At 39.3% G+C, this 19,207-nt stretch overlaps 3 protein-coding genes across 4 annotated transcripts; 1 reads left to right on the top strand and 2 right to left on the bottom strand.

Annotated features, from left to right (window-relative positions):
- Nucleotides 1-14: 14 nt before the first annotated feature.
- LOC139105337 (anoctamin-4) lies at nucleotides 15-7,974 on the bottom strand. 2 transcript variants are annotated; one of them, XM_070661359.1, is made up of 14 exons: nucleotides 6,019-7,974; nucleotides 4,987-5,305; nucleotides 4,068-4,209; nucleotides 3,382-3,664; nucleotides 3,160-3,311; nucleotides 2,841-3,086; nucleotides 2,576-2,775; nucleotides 2,352-2,489; nucleotides 2,029-2,246; nucleotides 1,635-1,943; nucleotides 1,259-1,568; nucleotides 965-1,170; nucleotides 591-881; nucleotides 15-511 (listed from the first exon to the last, which is right to left on the bottom strand). In XM_070661359.1, exons 1-14 carry the CDS (start codon nucleotides 6,055-6,057, stop codon nucleotides 224-226), a joined length of 3,141 nt encoding a protein of 1,046 aa, XP_070517460.1. In that variant the 5' UTR covers nucleotides 6,058-7,974; the 3' UTR covers nucleotides 15-223. The 2 variants fall into 2 exon arrangements, with proteins under 2 accessions (XP_070517460.1, XP_070517459.1); XM_070661358.1 differs by having other exon boundaries at nucleotides 4,987-5,308.
- Nucleotides 7,975-8,333: 359 nt separating this feature from the next.
- Nucleotides 8,334-12,217, top strand: Lac (septate junction protein lachesin). The gene is made up of 6 exons (XM_070661399.1): nucleotides 8,334-8,626; nucleotides 8,815-9,056; nucleotides 9,163-9,419; nucleotides 9,497-9,900; nucleotides 10,248-10,365; nucleotides 10,494-12,217. Exons 1-6 carry the CDS (start codon nucleotides 8,581-8,583, stop codon nucleotides 10,513-10,515), a joined length of 1,089 nt encoding a protein of 362 aa, XP_070517500.1. The 5' UTR covers nucleotides 8,334-8,580; the 3' UTR covers nucleotides 10,516-12,217.
- A 1,543-nt stretch (nucleotides 12,218-13,760) lies between these two features.
- On the bottom strand, nucleotides 13,761-15,746 carry LOC139105353 (D-altritol 5-dehydrogenase). Its single transcript, XM_070661406.1, has 5 exons — nucleotides 15,548-15,746; nucleotides 14,953-15,210; nucleotides 14,450-14,687; nucleotides 14,191-14,369; nucleotides 13,761-14,118 (listed from the first exon to the last, which is right to left on the bottom strand). Exons 1-5 carry the CDS (start codon nucleotides 15,686-15,688, stop codon nucleotides 13,915-13,917), a joined length of 1,020 nt encoding a protein of 339 aa, XP_070517507.1. The 5' UTR covers nucleotides 15,689-15,746; the 3' UTR covers nucleotides 13,761-13,914.
- Nucleotides 15,747-19,207: the final 3,461 nt, after the last annotated feature.

The following is a 19,207-nucleotide window of genomic DNA, read 5'->3' on the forward strand; positions in this document are numbered from 1 at the left end:
AGCCTAAGTGTAAAGTTTATTATACATACGAAAAAGTGTCCGTTTACTATGGATCCTGTACAGAGTAATACCCTGTAGAACATGAACTGACGTTATTTGGAATGATACTGAGAGTAGAGAATACTTACGTAAGAGAAGGTTTGGCTTAATTTTTTCTTATTATACTCCCTCAACTTTGAGTTTTATGAATGGAATGTATATGATAAACAGATAACGTTTGACTTTACGGGACTTCCCATACTGTAGAGCTATCACTGCGTTTGCTATGCCTAACATCGCCGTGAGAATCTAAAACATCGCTCAATTTGCTGAATCGTCTGGCCCAGCTTCCTCTACCAATGCTTCCGGCCTCCCTCAAGACCGAAAGTAAATCTTCTTCGTCGTCTTTTCCCCTCATTTCTTTTTCGTATTTTTCTTCTTGAGCGATCAATCGTTCACGCTGCAGCTGAGTCGTTAGAGAATGCGGTACGGCTGGTATTACATAACTCATTATACCGGTAAGTGCAAAAACCTATAAGAAAATTATTTTTTACTCCTAAAGAAAATTAATTTATTTCCTCATTATTAAAAGAATGAATTTCTTGACTTACAACATGTTCGAAGACAACGACGAAAGCTAAACGCGCGGCAAAAACGTGCCAGTACTGTGGACTGAGCCCATAAGGCTCAATAGAGTGATCTGGGCCGTTTCTGTAGCCTCTGTACTGACATGTCTCTGGATGTTCGTCTTCTACGTCACTTTTCATGTCGTCGCGATAATCGGAAGTATTGAATTCTGACAAGGAGCTATCGATGTAGCCTACCAAATCTTCAGTAGGCGAATAAACGAACGTGTACACACTTCGTGGGATGAAGTCAGATGTGTACGCGATAACAAAAGCCTGGAACACATATATTTTGTGAGACCGAGAGGTAAAACGACTTATGCGACTCGATAAACGCTGGAACGAGCATATATACGTACATTTGATACCACTGCTACGTAAGTCACACCCCTAAGAATACCAAACCAAGCGCCAATATCTTCCACCCGCTCGGCCAACGGTCTTCGAGCTTCCTTGACCATTTTGTACGCGTCTAATCTTATCTCGGCGATATTGTTCAACAAAGCGAATAGAGGTGCCAACGGGAACGCCGCTACGAATAATGTCACAAATCCGTACTGTAAGACTGTAAAAATTAAAAAAAGAAAGTCTATAAAAGTGAAGATTTTTTTTTTTTTTTAATTAAAGCGTAGCTGGCACAGCACGAGACTTACTCATCTCTAAATATTCATCGAACAGAGCTAATCTGCCCGGATCTTGAAGCTGATAATCTTTCTCCCAACAAGTATACCTTCTATCGTGGTTTTTTGTCGCCGCTACTTGCGTTCTTTTGCGCCACCAATTCCACAATTTCGGTGACAAGATTTCAACGAAATTATTAAAGCATTGTTTACCGACCATTATGATTGCAAGCTGAATACAGACTTCCGAAAGGCAGCCAGCGGGATCGCACACGTCCGTTTTAATGCGATAAAACTCCGATGCCCTCGCATCTGCGTCGCCAGGGTGAACGAAAAATCTTCCCTAAAATAAATGGAATTTAACAGCTGTTCGTTATATATTAACGTACGTTGATGTGTCTTAACGTACCTTAAAAAAGGCGATGTAAATCAAAGAGGAATAAAAGTTGACGAACTCGAATAAAAATATTTTAAACGTGTAACTGGCCTCGTATTCCGTCTGCGTTCTCGGATTTTCCATATTGACCATCCAGCGTGCCAACCGATGATATATTCGCGTGAGTATCATTATAATTATTAAATTAATGAGAGCGGCAGTCATGGAAGTGAAGATTTTCGCATGTCTTTTTAAAAAGGTACCACCTCCACCATAAAAGACGGCAACCAGGGAAATGCGATAAACAATTGTCCCTAAAACTGCCCCGAGGACTACACACATCTGCGAAAAGGAAATAACGATGTAATAAATGGCCGAGGAGACATACGCACCTTGCGCATCGAGAAAACTACCAAAACGCAGTTACCATAAAAAATACTATTGAGCCAGTAGCCAAATATCGGATGGCTTTAGAATACGCCGGTAAGTACGGTTCTTTCTCTTTCGTTACGGGATTTATTCGGAACGTTTTGACGGATGTCTCGAATTCTGGTCTGGGCTCTTCGTCGTATTCTGCGTTTTGAAGATCCCATTCCCAGACGATCACGGCCTGCCGTCGTTTCCACAGCTCGAGAAACGTAGTAGCTGTTATATCAGTATTAAAAAAAAGTTAAAGTAATCGTATTAAAATGCATGTAAATGCAAACGAGCGCGTAGAAAAAAACATTTAATTTTTCTATCAAATCTTACCCCAGAAAGACATAAAAATAGCGAAAAAGACGGTCGCGGGATTGTCAAACAAATAAGTCAACTTCGAAAATATACAGGAATCACCGAGCTTTTGATAAGTGCATGCTTTGTCGCAAAGAGGACACAAGGTGATATTTCCTGAAACATTAAATAATACAAAATAATAAATATTAACGCTGTATAATTATTTGCCAATCACGCGGAACGTTTCAATAAATATCTACCAGCTAGATTAGAATCGCATATTTCCTTGCTGGGAATATTATCTTCGCCGTCCATACTCCCGAGACCGTAAATGAAGCACAAAAGTCCCACCACCGCCGGTGGATATAAGCATTTTGTGTAAAATCCCAGCCAAGCGAAGTAAAGGGCGACTTTCTCGCCGAAATATCGTCTTATTAACCACAGCGGTTGCTTTTTATACCTAAAAAGTATACAATATCAAATAATATACGTCTAAATACTCCAGTTTTAAGTGCTTCCTACTACCATTGCCCGGGTCTCGCCCATATTAAGTACAGCAGGTATCTATCGAGAATATCTCCGCTACGCATAGGCTTGTTATAAGGGCCTTCGTGCAAAGGAAAGCAGTCGATATACGTTCCGTCCGCTAAAAGTCTGCGGATGCCAGATTTTTCGTGATTCTCGTCGTATCTCGCTCGCAATAATATTTGCATAACTATCAACGATCTCTGAGCGGGCGTGTAAGCGTTGTCTCTTTCCTTCACGATGAACCTGAAACCAAGTATCGCTCGTGTACTCGACGATAATTATTTCGATTTTTGACCGGTCGAATGGACCGCCTCACCTCTCCTCGCGATCGCCGGAGTCTATGTAATCGTAAAAATGTGGCTCCTCGGGATATATCGACGTATCCCAGGTATGAATTTTATGCACCCACTTAGCCCACCGCGCCCATCGCGCCCAGAACTTCGACACTTCTTTGGCACCGTCCGTATCCTGTATCGAAAATTACAATAAACATATTATTTTACGTGAAATACAAAACGTGAAAATGCATCCGACATACCCAAGTTTTCATAGGGATCGTTTTGAACCTCTTCGTGGGTAATTTCAGGCCCATTATCTCGGCGTACTGCACCTTTATCTTCCACGGTATATGTAACTTTAAAAAATAGGTTTTCCCGTCGAACGAGCTCTCCTTCGGCTCGAGCTCCAGCTGCAGGCCTTCCTTCAAAAGATTCTGCTGAAATATTCGCCTTTGCTCACGCCGACGTGCCTCTAATTCAGTCATCACTCCCTCGCTCTCTTCGCGGTAAACTAATACCATATCAATTCTTCGATGGCCATCGCTAAAATTAAATTCAGTCGATTAATAGGCAGCTGCGAAACATTAAGAAATTCTTTCGAAGGACGAGCCAATTTTAATAATTCTCCAGCTCACGCGTTTATATGTATATGTATATATTTCATATAGACCTTCTAAAAATACCCCGCTGAAATAAATGACTTTTCGCATTTTCCCCCCTTCTTCGCGGTTCTTTTTTTCCCTCGCGCATGTTCAAGTGACGATAAAAAAATGATAAGGCAGTCGCTAACTTCCAGATAATTGTACCGAGCTTGTAATAATAGAAACGAGTGCCTATGTCCATGTATATATGTATAATACAGCTCTCGATGCTCGATTGTCTAAAGCTCAAACGAGGCGGCACCGAAATAGACCGTGACATATCGCCGTGGTCGACGACTACTCACCGAAAATAAAGTACCTCGGGATCGATTCCCGCTTCTTTTGGCGGCAACGAATCTCCGGCGGTCTCGACGAAATCCAGCGAAACCGGCGTGTCCGGCAGCGAGGGGTTGATCTCTGGGCTGGTGGGCGCTGTGAGTTTGGGACCTTGCCCAAGTTTAAAAAGAATTATAGTCTTTAGTACGCGCGGCTCGTTTTCGGTCTCCATTTAATTAGCATGTTCCTCTTTCTTTTTTTTTTTTTTTTTTAACGTGCGTGGATTTTCAGCAGATACTTAAACTTGGCGAATTTTCTGGCGAATTAATAACTCCGCGTATTTTACGAACTTCTTCCGAGCCATTGTATGTCGCTTCACCTTGAAAGCATCCTCGCGATTAATATCTATAATCTCGCAACATAGCTTCGCAAAAAGTAAGATGTTATTACGAAAAAAAAGCAAAAAGTTAGCGACCAGGAAGTTGGAGCGCGCATTTGCACGGTGATAATACTAGAGCCCGAGCCGGAGCCGCTGCATTATTAATATCCGATATTCGTGACACGCTGACATTCGTACGCATATTGATCGAGGTTTACTGACATAGCTTTATTGCTGTTATAGACAACCGCGAGTTTCCACGAGCAGCCGCTTTTTATTCTTTACTGTATATGTTCGCGTAGATCGTGCCTTGATCACGTCCACCACGTGTTCCGTTATTAAAACGCCATTTGGATAAAAATAAAACTGACGTTCCCGCGGTGACGAGTGAACGCGGAATCTCCTTTCTCTGTCTCTCGATTTTTCAAATTAATTCAAAGCCGGGGAAGAAACCCGCGGCCAGAAAACGTCAAGACGTTCGTACGGTGTCGCGTTAACCGTGCATCGACCTTGATGTATAAAGCCCCGCCGATGTTTGACGTATCAAGCGTGCGAAATCAATTCCTTACCGAAGGCATCCTGCGCGATCAGATTCGTTCCAGACGGATACACGCTGGCCCGCGATAATTTTCTCTTGACACTCGCCGGGGTACCACCGGCCAGCGAACCGTTCTTATCAGGCTCGCAAACGACGTCTCTGCTCGAATAAATGGACGAGATCGGCTCCGGAGATTTCGACGCCTTGTACGAGCCAGTCTTGCGCGACTTCGCCGAGGAGGCGCGGGACGTGTTACTGCTCGACTTCTCGTCGTTGAATTGATGCTCGACCGGGCTATTGTCGTCGGGATGAAGAAAGGTCCCCCAACTGCTAGGCCTTCGAACGTGGTTCTGCTAAAATATTATTCGGACAAGAGCTTTGTGACTTCCCCTGAGGATCATTACGCAAAGTCGTGTGTTCATAATCGTATATCCTCGGTCATAAAACAGAAGCGTTACGGAAAGTCATCGTCGGTGCTTTAATCTCGTAATAGAATCGGCGACGATGCGAGCGGGGTAGAAATGAGTTCGCGAGGAATGAAATGGTCGGAGGATCGATATCTTAATTACCTTTAATATAAAAAAAAAAAAGGGAAATCAACATTTCTGCTAATATAACACGCGGGGAAAATGGAACGGCGCATTACGCCGATCGCTACTAATTAAACTCGTAGCATTCGGTGAATATGTAGATTTGTGATAATGCACCCGGGCCCAGCGGCCACTTAACGAGCCCGACAAACGTAGGATATTGATTCCGGCTTTTTAGATGCACCACCGAGATACGTGTGCATCCTCCGCTTTAGATGGATCACTTCGATATTCGAAGCGCGAACTCACGGACACGTAAATTGCTCGCGTTATCATTTATTTCATTTTTTTTTTTTTTTATATGTACATATACGTGCTCATGCTACACATAAAAGGATGTAGTACTTTGCATATTAACACACATATATATATATATGTATATATACATATATTATTAGACGATAACTCACTATGAGAAATATTCTCACATGCGCGGGATGCAAAACCGAGTTTCGGAACGGTGCTAAGTATACCTGGGTGTCATCGTCTACTTGCAGCTTCTTATCGTCCATGCTGATCTCCTTACGTCTCTTTCAGGGTACGCTCGCGAACGCCGGAAGACTTTCGAACAGTGTCCAGAGCGTCGACTGGTTGGATAACATTTTTCTCTCCCGCCAGAGAGATGAACTTACGCGATGGTTGGTCCCGCAATTGTCCGCCGATCCGCACGCGAAAAGATGAGAAGCGTTCCTCATTTTCCGAAGAAGCCGCACGGCATTTTTATGATTCGTCCCCCCGTGTGCCGAAACGTCGCTGAATACCTCTAGCGAGCTCCTTCGATCACGTTCGCTGGTTAATTGCGAGAAAACGCGCATCGATCAGTGTCGATAGCTTGGATAGTCGCGGCGATGGCCTCGCGGGGGTTGAACAGTCGCTTAATTATGAATGGGGCACGAATCAACCTCGCTCGAAGAACCCTGGCGGTGGTCGGCCTTTTGTATTCGGTATATCCTGACGAAGGTGCGAGAGAAGACACTTGGAAGGAAGCCACGTTTATTTAACCGCCTCGAAATGTTCGCGCGAAACTTGATCGCTGGCATCGAGCGTATTTGCTACCGAATTCACATTTCAGTCATTACGTTTTATCAGTCCCTCTTTTTTTTTTTTTTTTTTTTTTTTATCTCCGTTTAAACCTGATCTCTCAATACTCCTTCGAGTTTCAACAATTTTTTTTTTTTTTTTTTTTTTTTTTAAATACTATCAAATCTTATTTACTTTTTCCACTTTTGAATCGTCCCCAGTTATAGCGGCGGATAGTCTCGTCTCCAGCAGCGATCTCGAAATCGAAATAATGCCAAGTTGAACGGCAAAGTTTACGCGCGCATTTAGTTATATCTTTTTTTAATCTATACGTCTTTTTTTCCCCCTCTTTCTTATTCGATTCCCGGAGAACGCATTTGTATAGACGAATCGCTCCCGATCGAATCGTTCTTTCGCGACGGTAGTATCAGATGTACTGACCGCAGAGGACAACAGGATACTTATATATCGCGCATCTATCACCCCGTTAGTCCCTTATCTATATGATCGCAGCACACATTCCGCAAGGGTATACGTGTGCATTACCTTCGCCTTCGGGAGCGAAGATTTCCACCCCCATCGCGGGGGTGGAGACGGCCGTGTGGCGGAATGTCGAGGCTTTCGGAATTACTATGGTTACACGATGGACACAACATGTGTACATACTACATATGTCACATTTATACGCATCACCCGACTCCACCCTTGAGCTTAAAAGTGACGACTTCGGTTTCGCTGGTCGCGGAAATGAGAACGCGCGTGTACTTGCACCGATACTTCCATTCGCCGTTTTAAGAGAATATAAACAGTGGGAGGCCGAAAACCACCCCTTTTCGCGTGAAAAGGTCCCGTTGAAAAATTATTGCACTTCGATCGTCGAGCTGGTGCTCGGTTAAGCAAACTATCATTATTTTCCCGCTTTGTAGAATTGTATTTGTAGAACGCGAAATGCGCATGATATGAATTCTATTAGACATTTTAATGTTCTCTTTTTTCTTTTCTTTTCTTTTTTTTTTTTTTTTACTCAAGAAGTCGACGAGTAAAAGCGGTTGAAATTATTCACCAAATGATTAATTAAAATTACCTAACAAATTGTAGAGAATATAAATGAAAAGTATATGTGCGTATTAGCGGGTGATTATTCTATCCAGACAATGGTTTTTCTTCGTCCGTTCCGATGCGCTCGATACGAAGCGTATATTAATTAATAAAAATTATTAACGATGTCGGAAAATGTATATTCGATATTTTTACACTCGATATTCGCGTATTCTCTTTTCTTTCTGTTACTCATCCTTCGGTTCATTATCGACTCATCTACTTATACCTGACATTATTTCCATTCCACGTATACAAATCTTTTTTCATTAATTAATAAATGCCGCGTCGGTGAAACAGTCAGAAATAAAACAATGATTATCGAAATTATTAAAATAAAGACAATTAAAAAAAAAGGTTTTGTTTCTTCTTCTATGAGTATTTCGAAAATTTTCTTCGATTCAATTCGTAATAAGCTGCACGTCGACGCTTAAATTCGAACGACATTGTTCTTATCTTCAAATCAATCGCGAGAACGATCGAGTTGCGTCAATAATTTATGCAGATTATTCGCAACGATGTGTTACGATCGCGTAAAATTGCCGTTTAAAATTTTACGGCGAATTACGTAGACCTAGTAATCGCGGTGGCGATGAAACCCGCGGTGGCGAAATAAAATTTCGTCTCGCTCTTGACTAAAGGCGTAGCATCATTCGCCATATTCACAATGCTCGTGATCAGTCAACAGACACCTGTACCGACCGCGGACGCTTGGCACGTTTGCGTACGCCCGCAGAGAGCTGGTTTGTGCGCGTCGCGTTCCCTCGTGCCGATCGCATTGTTTGACGAACGTTGCCTGAAATCTCGAACGGGAAGCCGAGAGTGTTCTATGTTCGAGGACGAAATCGGTGAACGCATCACGAGGAGACGCTAAACGCTCCGAATTGAGACTCGAGTACTGTGCAGGGTGTGTCATAATGCGTGTTATTATTGCAGCTCTGGCATGCGTGCTTCTGCAAACGGGTAAGGCCACTTGTCGAACGCAATTTTTGCATGCATCATCGTCGCCCGAGACGCGATCGTTCTATCGATAGCGCCTTATTCATACGAATCCGGAGATATTTCCTTTTGCCGTTCATGGACACACGGCAGCGTGGAGCTTCTAGCCTCCACTTGGCAAATTACAATTTAACGTTTATGCGTTGTTTTAGTTGCGGCCCAGCGTACGCCGACTATATCTTACATATCGCAGGAACAAATAAAGGATATCGGGGAAACGGTGGAACTACACTGCTCCGTTCAATACGCACAGGAGTATCCTGTTCTGTGGATAAAGGTTAACAAGGAGAGCGTGCACGAGCAGGTCGCACTTTCTACCGGCACTGCCTTGATTATCAGAGACAGTAGATTCGCCCTCAGATACGATACGGCGTCTACTACTTATATCTTACAAGTAAAATTTTCCTGGATTAAGTACTTAATTTAACGAAACTTATAACCTCAATATATTGTTTTTTCTATGTATCGATAATATGAGATTAATATGCCTGCGTTTACAGATTAAAGATATACAAGAAACGGATGCTGGATTCTATCAGTGTAGAATACAAATATCTGTGAACAATCTGATCAGCGCAGAGGTGGAATTACAAGTTCGTAGACCACCGATAATCAGCGACAACTCAACTCAGTCCCTAGTAATTAGCGAGGGGCAACACGTTCAGTTGGAATGCTACGCCAATGGCTTTCCACCGCCAAGAATATCATGGCGTAGAGAAAACAATGCTATTTTACCTACAGGAGGATCGATCTATCGGTACGACGATTAAAATAAATTATCACCGTCATTAAATATTTTGTATTTAACGTTTTATGCGTTACGAAATTTTGCAGAGGTAACATGCTGAAAATCTCGTCTATACGAAAGGATGACCGTGGAACGTATTACTGCATTGCTGAGAATGGCGTTGGACGCGGCGCCAGACGTAACATTAACGTAGAAGTCGAATTCTCACCAGTAATCACAGCTCCTAGGCCACGACTTGGGCAAGCTTTGCAATACGACATGGATTTGGAGTGCCACGTGGAAGCATATCCTCCGCCAGCTATCCTCTGGCTCAAAGATGACATACAGTTGTCGAACAATCAACATTATAAGATATCGCAATTTGCAACCGCGGATGAATATACTGATACCACGCTTCGAGTTATTACTATAGAGAAGCGACAATATGGAGAATACGTATGTCGCGCAGCCAACAAACTTGGCACTGCTGAAACTAAAGTCGAACTTTTCGGTAAGGCAACGAGAACAACCATTATGCATTTTTGTGCATTTTTGTGTAGCTGTAGATAACGCTGGAACCTAGCTGGGACAGTTAATTATATCGAATATAAATTTTTTTTTATTAATACGTTGACTGTGCATGACAATGGTGACATTATCGTGTTATGTCAGCTATAAATTTCAATCTTTAATTTTGTGTAATGTATATTTCTTTACGATTTTGATTATAATTAGCATAAGTAAATAGTTCAATTTAAATCTTCCGACCTTTTATCTCGTATATCTTTTTTTTAGTTAGTTAATTTTTATTTTCGTAGTTAGCATGTGTTAGATTTGTTCCCTCTTTTGTTTGCACAGAAACCATTATCCCAGTTTGCCCGCCAGCTTGTGGTCAAGCTCATTATGGAACTGGTGTAGTTCCCATTTCTTCTGGACCTTTGGTAGTTCTAATTGTATTAATTTCAATGGCAATGAGGTAAGTCATGTTTCATACATTTTTTTGCTGTAATGGTAATTTACATATCAGTTCTAATATCTGACTGTTGATCCCAAGCGAATTCTTATATTAATCTTTATGCACGACGTGTGTTTTGACATTTACAGAAATTTCTACGCCAAATATTAACTATCCAGGCCTTCAATGGGCAGCGGCAAGTCGATGCGATTTTTTAAAGTGGCTCTACGCATTCATCGGCTTTATTGCTGTCGCGATAACATTGTAAAACCAAAACCTACACTTTAAGGGCCTTAATTACTGTTTTTACTAACTTACTTTCTATATTTGTACCATGCAGTTATTTTTATAGTTATTTACAACAAGACCAATTTATCATTAGTGAAAAACGTGCATATCGTGACACATCGCACTGTACCCAGTGCAGTTGTTGATAGAAATTTAGTAAGATTATTTACATATTCGGTATTCCCATTTTTAGAATAAACTTTTATATGTTACGGGCAAAGTACAGTGAAAAGCGTCGGTATTGCCCACTACATATATATATATTTATATGTATATGTATGTATGTATTTAAAATGCGGTTTTTATATTGGGTTTTTTTTATATTCAATTTATACTTGTTTTCTATCTATTTTTTTATTGATCTTTTTTTCTTCGATACGTCTAGCAACGTCGCTCAATTTTCACATCGAAATTTTAACTTTATTTAAATAATATTAAACGTAACGAAGGATGCAGTACGATAAAATATATATATGAAAAAAAAAAATACAGGGCATGGCACGATCTTATGAATTTATCACGCTGATATGATACTTGTTGACGTTTTAATTATTAATTAGAAAGACGCTATGATCGATTTGATGCTAGAAATATTGTAAAACATTCCTTTTCTTCTTTCACTTAATAAAGGAAGAAGGAAAAAAAAAGACGCTTCGATACGTCAAGTGGATCGCGGCCTAAGTAATTCATGTACTCTTACGAACATAGACGCCAACGATATACAAATGTTGGAAAGATGCAACCTAACATTTATAATGACACACGATGTTATATAATGTAGCACATAGCATAATGAAAAATCTCTTAATTTCGATACAACCGAGAAGTGACAAAAGTAATAATGTTACGAAGCATATTATAACATTATTTTACTTATAGTTATTAGTAATTGCAAATCGACAATACGGATTCGTAGATTTATCTAACTGACCCATTAACGAAACAATTCGGAACGTCATGAACAAAGAAAACAATGTTGATGTTAGTGCCTTGTTCGTGATACAAAAAAAAAAAAAAAAAAAAAACGTAATTTATGTTAGAAGTGAAATTATAAATGTGTATAATGTAGGCAGAACACGAAACATATTACGCGTGCATACATAATTTGTACGTATGTAACATACCACGTTATACATTTTATCGAGCATACATTTTTAACTTGCTACACATTTATAATTGCAAATTTTCTTTAACAACGCGTACAACGTAGACGTCGCACAGCTTGATAAAAATAAAGGCTAAGAGAGATAGAAAGCAGAAAACCTTAACGAAAAGAATCTCAATAAGTTTTTTTTATATACTCTACAAGTTTTCAATTTTATACTTGGTAATATTGTAATTTGTATTTGAAACTCGATGCTACGATACTCGTAATATTTATAATAACTGTAGTATTTACATGTTGTAAACAATAATGTATTTGTCCGTTATGTCGTGGCTATAATATCAGTGGCAGTTTTATACGGACATTCGTTTATACTACGATATAGCATTTTATTACTTAAAACTCCGTACATTTACATATTCAGCCAAATTTATATCTATGAAAAAAAAAAAGTAAGCAATAAAATCTTTTAAGAAGAAAGCTGGAATTTAGTACTTTTCTTACCCGCTCATGAACATTTTATAACTTGAAAAGTTTATGAAACTTTACAACGGCATTGCAGTCTTACAAATCGTCATCGTAGCACAATGTTGCAGAGATGATATAAAAAGCGCGTGAATAAAAACAAGATTACAATAGTATCGATTTGTGGATCATTAAAAATGAAATAAAAAATGACAATGTTTTTTTTTTATTTTTTTTTTTTTCCTGTGTAAAGTACATTCGATTTTTTATTAACCTTTTCGCTCCGATGCTCTTAACGTGATAAAGTGTGACCGCGAAGCAGAATGTGTCGCTGATAAATTAACATTAATGTTAACATGCGAAGTGCGTACAATGCACAATTGTCTTTTTTTTTTATCTCTAATTTGCAATAAAATTTATTAGATTAATTTAAAATTATTATAAAATAACATAATTAATATCAAAATATCGGGATTATTTTTCCAAGACCGAATGCGTACGTTTTTCGAAGCGAAAGAGTTAACATCGAATGTTTCACGGTACATACACGTATGTACATTTAACGATTAAACGTTTTTCGCCGAGATTGTCTCGCCGCGTATTCATAAGTAACCAACGATGGCATGTGCTTCGATTTCTGAACGAGATGCAAGGTGAATGGACCGTTCAACGTCACGGGCTCAAAGTAGGTCGCTGGATAGACGACGCTGGTTCGCAAATTGCCTTGTCCCTTTTACTGGCATCAGCCACGGCGGTATAGTTCAATGAAAAACCGGGACTCGATCAATATCTACCCCGATAAGCACATTAATAGCAAGTTGCAGCGTGCATGAATATCGAATCTTGGCTGTAATAATTTTTCATCGAGTCACCGGACCCTATATCGGGTTCGCATCTAAAAAGAAAACGATCGAAAAGAAGAAAGAACACGAATGAAAAGAGAACAGGGGGGGAAAAAAAAAGGGGAGATAGCCGTATGAACGGGAAGCGGAAGCAACCCAAGTTGCTACTGCTCAATGGAAGAGTTCTGTTTCTACGAGCGGATACGAATGGGTATGCTGCCCATTGAAAATTGCACGAGCATTCGCATTGCGTATGCGCGACTTCGACGTTTCTCTTTACTCAGCAAAATGATATTCGAGCCCCGAGCCTCTTCGATATTCTACGCGAGGAAAATTTATAACGATAACGAAAAGAATCGCTATTATAATCTTATCACGAAGCCTTTCAATTTCTATTTTAACAAAGTGTATAAATACCAGATATCCCAGAAAAAGATAAACGGGTTTCCTTATTTTATACAAAAAACATATTTTTTTTTACAATAAAATACGAATAATATATAAATAGTTTTCGAATGATAAATTATATTATTTTGGTTTTTATGCTAATTATTATTAAATCGATCAAATAACGTAATTTGTGAATTCTTCATTTATGTTAAGCGGATATTATCTTAAAAGAATTTTAATTTTAAAATTATTAACGATGATAATAAAGAACAAGAGTAAACGGAAAACGGAATTGTATAAATGTTGTAAATAATATGCAAATAATATCAGTGGCAAACATTTTTTTTATAAGTACTGGTTTGTACTATACTATATATCGCATTTTATTACTCAAAATCAAATAAATTTACTTATCCAGTCAAATATAAAATAAGCGATAACAAGCAAAGATAATCTTTTTATATGTACAGAAATGATATTTTAAAACTTGAAAATTGCTTTGCTTATTTCTCCTTTTTTCAATGCTTCAAGAGCTGTTTTATACTGCGACAAAGCAAATACTTTGATTCCTAATTTATTGTAATCGAGATATCCTTCAGATAACGACTGCACTAAAGCTATTCCTTTAGAAAAAGAATGCGGATTTATGCACACCCCGAAGATGCTCTGCTCCTTTTTGTATATCTGCGCAATAATGATAATTTTTAGTAAGAATACATCGAAACCTTATAATTCTTAACCATAAGAAATATTCACCTGAAACGGTTCGATCGTTAGTTTTGCCGATGGATTAGCAACACCAAATATACACAAACGACCACCGCAACCTAGCAAAGACATGGCCATCTCCATAGCCGGAGCACTACCGCTGCAATCTATAGCTAAATCAAACTCCTCTTTTAGTTCCGTCGGACTTTTAACCTTGTAACCGAGACCTATTTGCATACAAAATTATGCCGTTAAAAAGACAGTTTTTTTTTTTTTTCTCTCAAATTTTTAATATTACTTCTATTACCAAGATTGGAAGCAAGATTTTTTCGCTTCTCGTGCAGTTCGCTGATAGTGACGGTCTTTCTCAGACCGTGCAAATGAAGTAGACTGGACCATAATAAGCCTATGATACCGGCGCCCATTACAAGAACTCTACTTCCTACATGTACAGGATTAACTATATCCCAGCCATGAGCCATGCACGACAACGGCTCAGTTAGCGCTGCCTCTCGCATATCAATTTCATCTGGGATCGAGTATACCTATGATAAATAGTAACGATATAATGCAAACATGATTACGGTTACAACTCGAGCAACAAATAAAACGAAATATAAAACGGTTCAAACAGAACCATATTAATCAGCTTTCAGAAATTTAACTAGCGAAAAGCTACTTATTGTCTTTTACGACGTGAAAATTATTAATCCTCAAATAATTTTGACGAAGGAAGTACCAGCTTACTTAAAAAAAAAAAACAAAAATGCGTTATTATACTTTGTGAAATATTTTGTACGTATCACGAACCTGTGATTCTGGCACAATCGCGTGCGTAGCCCAGCCACCGTTTCTAAAAATTCCTATGCAATTATTTATACCACCGCCTACACAAAAATGATAATTTGCATTGTGACAGTGATCGCATTTATTGCATCCAGCGTTAGGATCGATAGCGACCCGTTGACCGACCTTAAAAATGGTCACTTCCGATCCGAGTTCATCGATAGTGCCTACAAACTCGTGTCCAGGTATTACAGGTCCATCTTTTTTACATGGAAAGCTTCCCTACAAAACGTACGTGTTATTTTAAGAAAATAGGGTGTACATGTATTCTGATGCACACATACGTATTTATGTGACGTACTTCATATATCAGACCACGATACGAGACAATCAAACAAAGTTTTGACTTTTATCGCAAGCTATGTGATTTATTATAAAAAGCGATTTATACGCGGTCGCTTATTTATCGTAAAATGTTAATTAGCACCGAAATAAAAGGCAAAGTATACATATTTATAGAATTGCAGCGAAATATGACTAGTTGGAATAAATATAAATTTTATATTTCTTTACATTTAGAATAATATAGAGCGACATAATTTTTAGAGTGCTAACATACTTCTAGAATATGAAGATCCGTTCCACAAATTCCGGAATACGCGACCTTAACTCGGACTTCGTTTGCCGCTGGTTTCGGAAGGGAGCTTTCCTTTTTTAGAGTAAGTGATTTGGTTGACGAATCAAAGCTTAAATACTCCATCGCGTGATTCCTATCCGTTTGAAGCGTCTTATTCGAAAACACTAGGAGCTTCACCCAGCAGCTTCTGATATTTATACGACATCGAGGCACAATCTTTAACCGATAACACTAATAACATCTTATCAAAATTACGTAATTAAACCAGCACATTTAAAGACAAAGCGATAGTTGACGTGACAACTGTTATCCGAAGGTTAAAGAATATACGTATAAGTTTAGCAAATTATAATTATCAAGTGCAAGATTAAATTATGGAAACTTACACCAAAGTTGCAATCTTACAAATTGTAATCTATAAGCGTAACAGGATTTTTAAGGAAATGAAAACAAAATTGTAACAATATTAATTTGTAGAACATTAAAAAAAAAAAAAAATAATAAAAATAAAAGAAATATAAAATTTGTAAGAGGTTTGAGAGATTTGTAAGAGAGTTCGCTTTTTCAAGTGCACGTATTAACATAATTTTATTAAATGCAACAAAGATAATAAATAAATTTTTATAAGATGTTATTCTACATGCAAGAGATGCGCGATATTCAATTAATCGCCACATTATGGGGAGAAGCTTTTTTTGGCCTTCGGATAATGACGCTGCCGAGGCGGAAAATTCATTCATGCACAGTATATCAACTCGCTGTGAACGAATGTCCTTCGATTCATGAGAAATTTCGGGTCAACGGGACGGAGCTGGATAACGGGTTACACCGGGAAACCGGAAATGGGGTCGGCAATGACGTCATCTAGCTCGAACTCCGTTTATTCAACCCCCGGGTATAAACTAGGCCACTGGAACAAGCTACCCCCTTTCTCCTACGCTGATTCTTTTTCAAAAGATCTCTCCCTCTGCTAAATGCGCTCCGAATTGCGTAATAGATTCTTTATAATAGCAGCGGATGTAATCAACGTCAGAAAATGTTAATTATAATCTTAAAATCAACTATAAATATCTCAATAATCCAGTTCTGGATCATACACCAGACTTGATTTTATCAGGTATTACTGCCTTTGAAACAGGATTGTGTCGGTTTTTCTTTTTTTTTTTTTTTTTAATTTATTAAACCAATAGAATATGTACCGTAAATGTTTAATATCAGCATTAAAAAAAATTCGCTATATAATTTTTTATTTTTTTTTCCACCCGAAAATCACTCGAGAGTCGAAAATTCAATTCGTCACTCCGTCGTGTTTTTTTTCTGTTAACGATACAAGATAAATGATCGAAGTTCCTACGACCGACGGATTGGCATTTACGCAAGCAACACAAGTAGTCGAATGATTCGATAAACACTGGTAAATATTTGTCTCATTTCATTTTTCCATTCCTCAAATGTCGGGCAAGAAAACGACGCGAGCGGATTGACGTCGGGGTTGATGTTTAATGTCGAATATTTCACGGTACACGTGCGGCCGAGATGTTTTTCGTGAAAATAGTCCTGTCGCGTTATTCATAAGGTGCCAATGGCGGTGCGTGCTTTGATTTCTGAACGAGCTACAAGGTGAATGGACCGTTCAACGTCACTGCTCTAAAGTAGGTCGCTGCGAACGGCTCTGGGTCGCATATCGCCTTGTCCCTTGCACTGCCATCAGCAGCGGCAGTACAGTTCATTGAAAAACCGGGACTCGATCAATATCTGCCCCGATAAGTGTGTATATATATATATATTATAATTTGCAGCACGCATGAGTGGCGAGTTTTGGTTTTTTTATACAGCGATTGCTTGTCGAGTCGTTGGAACCTGGAGACCTCGCGTTTGAGAGAAAAACGGTTAAGAAGATCACAGGGGAAAGAGAAAAGGAAGAGAGAGAAAAATAAAAAAGGAAAAAAGACAGAGAAAGAGAGAGAGAGAGAGAGACATATGAACGAAAAGCGGAAGCAGCCAAGTTGCTACTGCTCAATGAAAGAGCTCAATCCCTACGAGCGAATGCGGAATGGATAGGCAGCCCATTGAGGGTTGCCACGGGCATTCGCATTGCGTATGCGCGACTTTGACGTTTCTCTTTATTCCAGCAAAACGTGGACATTCGGCTCTCGCGTGTGTGCCTTCGTTATTTTAGAAAATTCAGTCACGTCGTGGTGTCTGGAAGACTGTAAGTCATGTCAAGAGACCTCCCGAGTTACGTTTAAATAAAATATACAAATACAGAACGTCCCAGAAGAGATTGAAGACTTTTCTCTCGGCTTTTCTGTATATTATAAGGGAGACTTAGAAAATTGCATCGTTTTAGAGCTAAATTAAATCTCCGTAATGCACTTCACTGCGGACGGATGTGACATTGATCGATTAAAGTAATTAAAAGATTTTATTTTCGCGTGTAACAGATGAATTTGATTAGATGGCAGTGTTAAGAATAATTACGTTATCGCACCACATCGCACCGCAAGAATATTTACGAGCGCCGATATATTACGAGTGCCTTATCGATGTTAATAAAAATGTTAAAAATGCGAATTGAGATTAAGTTTAATTGATATTTGATTATTCCAGTAGAGCATATTAAAGTGTGCTTTAATTATCAATGCGCTCCCCGTTAGAAAAGGATCTTTTAATATTAAATTCAGCGTATATTCATTGTCAAATCTATGTCGTACACGTGTGCAAGATTAATATCATTATGATGTATGTACGTGTATCACCTTTAGCGTATTCAATTCTAATTAATTTTGTTAATTCGAACCAAAAATAAATGCAAGAAACTGCTCCGTCTCGACCTCGGTCTCTCCTTCTCCTATCGGGTTGCGCGTGAAATTACGTATTTGCCAATTAATTGCAATAAAATGTAATAAAATTGAAGATTAATAGAACGAAAGGGCGTAGAAGTTTGCTGCGTGCGTATCGATTGGGGACGCTGTTCGCCAACGAGACTAGCCTACATTCTGTCTCCCTTCTTCACCCTCCTGAGTTACGAAGGCCGATTTATCTCCCTTCCCTCTGCACCCTCTCATCGACCTAGAAGTTCTCATTCAACGCTCCCTCCTCTTTGCTCTTACTTAACCTTGCCACCCTCTATCGCTCTCTTTTTGCTCCCTCTCCGCGTTCAATTACGTTTCGGCGGATGTTTGGAGGAAAATAGAAGTAACGAAAATACATCGAAGAGACAGGAAGGTGTTCGTAAATAACGCGGGAGAAGAGATTAAATATCGTACGGTCCGAGCGTATCAAACTGAGAAATGTCTGGCGCGTGTAATAAAAGAAATTAGCATTCTTAATCGCGGTCTCGTTTCCGGTAACGATCACTAACTAACGGCGCGGCAACATTTTTCGCTCAACGAAAACCGGACGATCGAACGGAGGGGACGAGAACGCTGGGCGACGTGACGCTGGAATAGTGAATGGGGAAAAACGTTTTCCCTCCGCGGTCAAATATTCTCGAATGCTAATTAAAAAAAAAAAAAAAAAAATTTGCATGTATTATAACAATGATCGGCGTCTCGAGCGTGCGACGTTAAATCAATATCGCGCGACACTTCTTCGGGGTCTGGGTTCGCTCAAATAAAATAACAACGTCGGGCTCCAGCG

The sequence above is a fragment of the Cardiocondyla obscurior genome, linkage group LG09, assembly GCF_019399895.1.
Source record: "Cardiocondyla obscurior isolate alpha-2009 linkage group LG09, Cobs3.1, whole genome shotgun sequence".
Taxonomy (NCBI): domain Eukaryota; kingdom Metazoa; phylum Arthropoda; class Insecta; order Hymenoptera; family Formicidae; genus Cardiocondyla; species Cardiocondyla obscurior.

Coding starts and splice junctions, on each gene's coding strand:
- LOC139105337 (XM_070661358.1), bottom strand. CDS start 6,057: ATGGACGATAAGAAGCTGCAAGTAGACGATGACACCCAG. Junction 2,776..2,840: donor TGGGCGAGACCCGGGCAATG/GTAGTAGGAAGC, acceptor TATACTTTTTAG/GTATAAAAAGCAACCGCTGT. Junction 1,944..2,028: donor GCTCAATAGTATTTTTTATG/GTAACTGCGTTT, acceptor TCCTTTTCGCAG/ATGTGTGTAGTCCTCGGGGC.
- Lac (XM_070661399.1), top strand. CDS start 8,581: ATGCGTGTTATTATTGCAGCTCTGGCATGCGTGCTTCTGCAAACGG. Junction 9,901..10,247: donor AACTAAAGTCGAACTTTTCG/GTAAGGCAACGA, acceptor TTGTTTGCACAG/AAACCATTATCCCAGTTTGC. Junction 10,366..10,493: donor TTAATTTCAATGGCAATGAG/GTAAGTCATGTT, acceptor TGACATTTACAG/AAATTTCTACGCCAAATATT.
- LOC139105353 (XM_070661406.1), bottom strand. CDS start 15,688: ATGGAGTATTTAAGCTTTGATTCGTCAACCAAATCACTTACTCTAAAA. Junction 14,688..14,952: donor CGATTGTGCCAGAATCACAG/GTTCGTGATACG, acceptor TATTTATCATAG/GTATACTCGATCCCAGATGA. Junction 14,370..14,449: donor AAATCTTGCTTCCAATCTTG/GTAATAGAAGTA, acceptor GTATGCAAATAG/GTCTCGGTTACAAGGTTAAA.